The sequence below is a fragment of the Pteropus vampyrus genome, unplaced genomic scaffold (assembly GCF_000151845.1).
Source record: "Pteropus vampyrus isolate Shadow unplaced genomic scaffold, Pvam_2.0 Scaffold405, whole genome shotgun sequence".
In the NCBI taxonomy this organism is placed as follows: domain Eukaryota; kingdom Metazoa; phylum Chordata; class Mammalia; order Chiroptera; family Pteropodidae; genus Pteropus; species Pteropus vampyrus.
In genome coordinates this window covers 250,548-256,821 of record NW_011889186.1, presented here as the reverse complement: position 1 = coordinate 256,821, position 6,274 = coordinate 250,548, and the positions used below count along the sequence as shown (strand labels likewise).

General features: G+C 59.8%; 2 protein-coding genes across 3 annotated transcripts in view; one reads left to right on the top strand and one right to left on the bottom strand.

Annotated features, from left to right (window-relative positions):
- Positions 1-1,048: 1,048 nt before the first annotated feature.
- On the bottom strand, positions 1,049-6,268 carry TMEM80 (transmembrane protein 80). Of its 2 annotated transcripts, XM_023523728.1 has the most exons (4): positions 4,357-6,268; positions 3,515-3,608; positions 3,345-3,437; positions 1,835-2,040 (listed from the first exon to the last, which is right to left on the bottom strand). In XM_023523728.1, exons 2-4 carry the CDS (start codon positions 3,585-3,587, stop codon positions 1,835-1,837), a joined length of 372 nt encoding a protein of 123 aa, XP_023379496.1. In that variant the 5' UTR covers positions 3,588-3,608; positions 4,357-6,268. The 2 variants fall into 2 exon arrangements, with proteins under 2 accessions (XP_011379088.1, XP_023379496.1); XM_011380786.2 differs by having other exon boundaries at positions 1,049-2,040; positions 3,515-6,268.
- The window catches only part of DEAF1 (DEAF1, transcription factor), a 23,044-nt gene continuing 23,003 nt past the window's right edge, over positions 6,234-6,274 (top strand). Inside the window, exon 1 of the mRNA XM_011380814.2 lies at positions 6,234-6,266. Coding sequence (XP_011379116.1) covers positions 6,234-6,266 — 33 coding nt within the window. The remainder of the gene's footprint in view (positions 6,267-6,274) is intronic.

Genomic DNA, 6,274 nt, shown 5'->3' with positions numbered 1-6,274 from the left:
TCTTCCTTGGGACCACAGCATGCAGCAGGCACCCTTCCTCTTGAACTGAGTCCTATGAGCTCCCTGCCCACCCAGGTGGGCAAGGAGAAAGTGGAGAAGGGGCAGAGGGAGGACATAGGTGATGGGCATCCCCAGCCCTGTGCAGGGACTCAAGGCTCTGGCTGTTTTCTCTGGGGTTGGGGGAGAGGAAGAATGTGCCAGAAGAGCCCCAGGGCTGTGGTCCCAGAAGGGCAGGGCGGGTGGCCTGCATTTACCGGGGGCTGGCACTGAGCACTTCCCAGGGAACCCCTGAGAACAAGGAGGCACACTCCTACAGGGTCAGCCACAGCCTGCTGTCTGGGGCATCACAGGTGAGCTTGCAGAAGGTGCAGGAAGTGGCCTTCGTCCTCGGGCCCAGCCCTGCCCCATCTTGGCTTCCTGGTTCTCTACCCACTGCTGAGCACCCAGGAGGAAAGGCGCACACCTGCCCACACCCTTCCTGGAGGCTGAGCTTTGGTGGAAAAAAGCGGGAAGCGCTCGGGAGAGCAGCTTCTGAAATCACAGGGGCTGCCATCAGAGGAGGGAGCAGCAGGGAGCCTGGAATCCCAGTGTGGCCCCCAGGCCACCCTGTGGACGGGTCACCTCCACTTCTCTGCGGCCATCGGCCAAAGTGATGGGTGTGTTGACAGCCCTGCCCAGATCCTTGGGTGGGAGGTCATGAACCCTGAAGGTACAGGTGTCCCGCCGCCCCTGTAGACAGCAGGCAAGTCCCCATAGCCTCGCCGGGCCCCAGGCGAGTGCCCAGGGTGGCAGGGGTATGGAGCTTGCTGACTGTACACTGGCCAGTGGGCAGGATGGCACCTTCACGGGGCCTCCAGGTGCACCAGTCCCAAGCCCAAGGTCTTACATGCCCCCATGAAGGAGTGACCTTAGAGGGAGCCGTGAGGTGGGAAGGCCAGCCACGGCTGCGGGGTGGTGGTGGGGGGGGTCCTGGATGAGGCGGGCTGGGTGTGTGCCTGGAGGGCAGTGCACCCGTGTGTCCCCAGGGAAGCAGGAGACCTCAGTCAGCTCAGAAAGGTGTGAACACTTCTTTATTTAAAACGTGGGGAAAAAGCTAGGACCACCCGGACGTGTGGCTCCAAACAGAACATGTGCACCGCGGCCGAGGGGAGGGTGTCACCGGAAAGGGTCGGCTCACAGTGGGACTAAACGCACCCAGCACCCAGCACAGACTGCAACTGAGGCTGCGACAGCTGAGCCCCAAGTGGCTGTCACCAGCCCTGGGTCAGTCTCCGTGTGGCGGCTGAGGAGCCTACCCCCCCGCCCCCCAGCACGGCGTCAGGCAGGACCTGGCCTGCTGGGGCCGAGGCCCCTGGCTCACTCCCTCCCCGCTCCCCCGGTGCCGACACATGTGGCCTGGAGCACACAGACTCGTGTGCAGTGAGAGGGGGCCACTACCCTGGCCTGCCCCTCAGTCACCAAGCTCCAGGCACACCCTGGGGAGATGGCCATGGACACCAGGAAGCTGCTTCTCCTGGGAGGTGACAGGGCGGAGCCCACTGGCCCCTGAGGTTTGTGGGCCTGACTGCCTGGTTCCCACGCTGGCTGTCTAGGTCAGGGTGCCCAAATCAGGGAGACTGAGCAGATGTCCCTGCCACTTCCCACAGAGACAGCCCAGGGCAGCCTGGCCACACCTGCAACTGTTCCCGACTCGATTCATAATCCCCTCGGGTCACCCGACCCTCACATGCGACCAACGGGGGGAAGGTGCACTTCTCTCCGTGCGAGGACGGGGGACCGCGGGGCTCCAGAGGGAGTCCTGTCCAGGCTGTCGTGGGCGCTGGGCATCGCCCGTCTAGCTGATGAAGGCACCGATGGCCGCCACCTGCAGGATGGCCTCCAGGCTGTGGAGCGTCAGGAGCATGGCGCTGAGGACGGAGTCTGCCCGGAGCACCAGGGTCTGCCAGAGCAGGAAGTAGACAGACAGCAGGGTGCTGGCCGCTGTGAGGACCAGGCTGGTGGCCAGCAGCACCTCGGCCTCCACCAGGTTGCCCTTGGTGCCTGGAGAGAACACACATGGTGAGTGCCAGGCTGTGGGCCACCCATTCCAGACCCACCGCCTGTGTGCCCGGGAGGGGGGAGGTGGCAGGACAGATGCCAGCACGCCAGCAGCACGGTCCCTGAGGGCTGAAAGACTAGCGCCCCAGACTCAGTGTCAGGAAGCAGAACACAAACGACCCCCGTGTTGCTCGGTGGGGGAGACAAGCCTTGGGTGTGGGCTGCCACCCCAGCCTCTGGGTCGGCTGTGTGGTGGGACATGGGCTCTGGCTTCCGAAAACCCATCCTGGTGTATCCTGACGCTTCCTCCTAATCCAAGGGTACTGAGAGAACTCTGTTTAAAATCTCCGAAGACATTTATCCCGGGCAAAGGCCAGTCTGAAGACCTGAATGCATACTTAGAGAAACAATCCCGTGTTTCACACACAGATGGGTCAGCTATGCAAAGCGCTGATCCCCAGCCGCGGCCAGGTGACCACACGTGCCCAGGTGCCCGGTATCTGCAGTAGGGGGCTGGGGGGAGGGCAGATGCGCAGTTCCAGCACCGTTTGCCGCCCGCCATGCACACGGGCCCTGGTCCGTGACAGCAGACACCAAGGCCCAGCACGCACTCCACAGAACGACTGAGACTTGCTCCTGTCCACCCTGGTGACAAGACCCCGGGCAGGGCCTGGCTTCCCTCTACACCTCAGTCCCCTCTCTGCCCGTGGGACTGGGGGATGTCAGAAGTCCTAGATGCCGGCAGAGGTGGGGCACACGCGGTGTGGTCACAGTGACGTTACACGTGTGCCTGCGACAGTAAACGCAGAAGGCAGACAGCTGGAAGCCCGGACCCCTCACAGTGAGTTCTGGGGAGTGCAGAGGGCCAAGATCAAGTGGTGCTTCTGCACTGCTGGGGTGCCTGTGTGGGGTGGTGGGGGGACGACTCCCCCCCATCCAGTCTCCACTGTCCTGAAGGGAACATGATGGAATTTTCCAGACCCTCCTCCAGACTGCTGGCCAACGGAAGGGGGAGCAGGGGTGAGGTGAGCATGCCTGCTCCAACTGCAATGCTGAGCTACCCAGCGGCTCGTGCGAGACTGCTTCGCAGCAGGCAGCGCCTGTCCCAGGCTGTGCCCCGGCCGCCGTCTCCAGGACAGCTCTCAGCAGACTGATTAATACGTAATGACGCTGTAAGGTGAGGCCCAAAGGCAGCTGGTGAAGCAGCTAGCTCCCACGTGTCTCCAGGAGCCGCGCTGAGATGCACGTTTAGAGGTTCACGATGCTGTTATCGTGAGGACCTTAAGGTCGTCAGCCAGTCGACTCACCGAAGTACAAGCGAGTTGCTTCCAGAATCCCCAGCAGAAACAGCAGGGTTAGGTCGAGGACCAGGTGACTATGAGGATAACTGAAAACCTGACCTGGAGGCAAGAGACCAGAGCTCAGGTTACGGTGGCAGCAGTGACAGCCTCGTCTTGTCTTTCTGTCCCTGACTTACTTTTGTACATGATCATCAGGAGTGTAGCCAGGAAGTAGAGAGCGCAGTATGCCCCACTGAGGTACAGCAGCATCTGCAGAAGGACTGACGAGAGCTGGCAGGGGGTTAAGGATTCTGGGGCCAGCAGCCATGCTCCTGGGGGACACCTGCCAGGGCTACTCCGCCACCTTGGAGGCACCACAACATGCAGGTCCAGCTCAGGCCCCTGCACGTGGCATGGAGTCCCACCTATGGGCATCCACTGATGCTCCTCCTGGTGCCACAGGAGCAGCCAGGCCCCTGTAGCCTAGAGAGTGGAGCTGGGACCTCCCCCCACAGGAACACCCTGGCTTAGAGCAAGAAGCCTCAGCCCATCCTTGGTGACTGCAGGCAGGATGGCCTCACATCACCCTGACCATGGCCTTGGTCACAAGACAGAGAAAAAAAACTTTTGTTTTCTCCAAAGAAAATAAACTTCTCGCTTTTTGGGGGCAGTGACATAGCCACCGCTGACTTTCCTAAGCTCTGCGAACCTCATATTTGTTCATGCTGAGCCTAAGCATTCAGAGCGAGGGCATTCCCTTCCCTGGCCCTGCTGGCCTGATGGGGGGCAGGTGGCCCACACCGAGGGTGCCGGGACCCGCACAGGGCTGCCAGAGCCAGTGCTCCATTCTGAGCCCCTCTGTAAGCCTGTTAGTGAACATCCCTCCCGCTTAGAGGTGGAATCGCTATGCAGAACTTGTAGGAAAGGGGAACGGGGTTAACAGGAGCAAAAAGCAGGAGTGGAGAGCCGGCCTCGGGCGTTGTCCTGCAGAGGCCTGGGTCTGTTGCTGCCGAGGACACAGGACACAGCAGCAGGATACGGCCGTGGAAGTGCCCCCTGGAAGAGAAAGTAGCACTCACAGGCTGCAGCCCTCCCAGGGTGCTGCACTGGGCCTTGGGGACGTGACACATCACCCCAGCCCCTCTCCTCTGACGGCGGTTATGGGAAGGAGCCCACATTTATTTGCGCCTGTAGCTGGCTACTTTTCCATCGCCAAGGAGGACCAGACAATCTGCTTTTTAGAACTCGAGGCTGGGGGACCATGTGTACCTGGGAGCACGGGAGAAGTGAAGCTGGAGCCACACCTGAGGCCAGGTGGGGCAGGAGACGTCCTGGAACGCAACCCAGCAGCTTCTCTGTCTTCCGTGTATTTGCTACACATGTGTAACTAGATGACAGCCTTTCCCCGTTCAGGTTACAAATCTTTTTTCATCACTAAGAGATGTTTTGCTTTCCTCTGGGGTTGTATTCATTGCCCCAAACATCCCTCCAAAAATAAGAATTTCCTGAGCCAACAACCCAGTCTTTTAATCATGTATCTCTTGGACTTCCTATTCCCACAGCGCTTATATGTTTCCTTATCTAGAGGTGACAAAATGACCCCGGAGCAGCGTCAGACTCCTGGACCGCACGTGGCCTGGGGCAGACTTCCTGTCTGAAGAAGTTCAGCTAGTTGCACATCATGACGTGTGGCTACATCGGTAAACACTTAGGGTTTGGCAAGCATCGCGCCAAGAAGGCTGGAGCTAGGCTGCGCCATGAACCTGCTTGCCTGTGCTTCTGTCCCGGTCTGCTGCACCCAGCCTCGGTGTGGGGACGTCAGATCCTTGTGCAGATTCGGGGCCCTCCGTGGGCCTCACTTGGGCAGGGTCTTGAATGGGTCAGCACAGGACACTAATGAGAGATTCAGAACTGGGCTTGGCAGGAGGCGGCACACACTGAGGAAAGCCCATGAGGGCTCGCGGGCCAATCACTGTCATTTGGCGTCACGTTACGGCCAGAGCACTCAACACATCCGTCCTTTCCTGGGCCCTGGCTGAGCTAGGCTGCCTAGATACCTGTCATTATTTGGGTGGATTGCACATTAATTGGGGTCTCCCCTTCTGATCCTTCTCTTGAAGGTCAGCTTCAGACATACTGCAAGTCTACCTGCCAGCTGCCCCCGTTGTAGATTAAAAGCGTGGGGCTCAGGAAAAGATATTGTGTAAAAAACTCAAGCGACACAAGACCCCAGTAACGAACATCACAGGAGCTACAACCAGATGCGCTGGCCCGAGCGTTTCAGACCCACGGGAGCGCACTGCCACGCCACACGGCCCTGCCTTCCAGCACCTGGCATTTTCTGTCCACGCTTTCCTGTAATGACGAGACTGTGAGCGCTGCGTCGCACCAGAAGTTAAATGTGGAAGGAAGCAGAACAAATGCTTTCCCTGCGGTGACATACAAGGTGTGCAGAGATCCTGTTCTGGCATAACTTCATTTTTTACCCAGTGAAGAGGAACCTGGGTGCCAGCGGCCGGGCGCAGACCCAGCTGGGTGCCTGGGAGCAGCGAGGAGAGCCGTGAGTGCAGCTGGCGAGGAGGCTGGCTCTCTGTGGGACGCCCAGCTGGGACAGCTGAAGTGTGGGAAGTGGACTTTTCTCTCCAAGCCAGTGAACAGGAAACAGAGACAGCCCCAAGGCCAGGTCAATGCAGCCCCATTCCACTCACGTCCTTTTTATCACACGTGGTGGCCCGGTGCCGGGAGCAGGGCACATGCCTAGATAGGCGTGCCCACCAGCTGGCGAGCTGGGCCTGTTCCACCCTGTGCATTGTGCATTAAGATCTCCCGCGAGCTGTCCCATGGACTAACGTTTGGGAGAAGTGTACGAGTGTCATCTATTCTGGCGGTAACCAGCTTTCAAACCAGGGGTTTGCCATGGCGACCAGCGCTGGTTTCCCGGACACGAGGGTGCGGGC

Coding starts and splice junctions, on each gene's coding strand:
- TMEM80 (XM_011380786.2), bottom strand. CDS start 3,752: ATGCCCATAGGTGGGACTCCATGCCACGTGCAGGGGCCTGAGCTGGAC. Junction 3,438..3,514: donor CCTGATGATCATGTACAAAA/GTAAGTCAGGGA, acceptor TCTTGCCTCCAG/GTCAGGTTTTCAGTTATCCT. Junction 2,041..3,344: donor AGCAACTCGCTTGTACTTCG/GTGAGTCGACTG, acceptor TGTTCTCTCCAG/GCACCAAGGGCAACCTGGTG.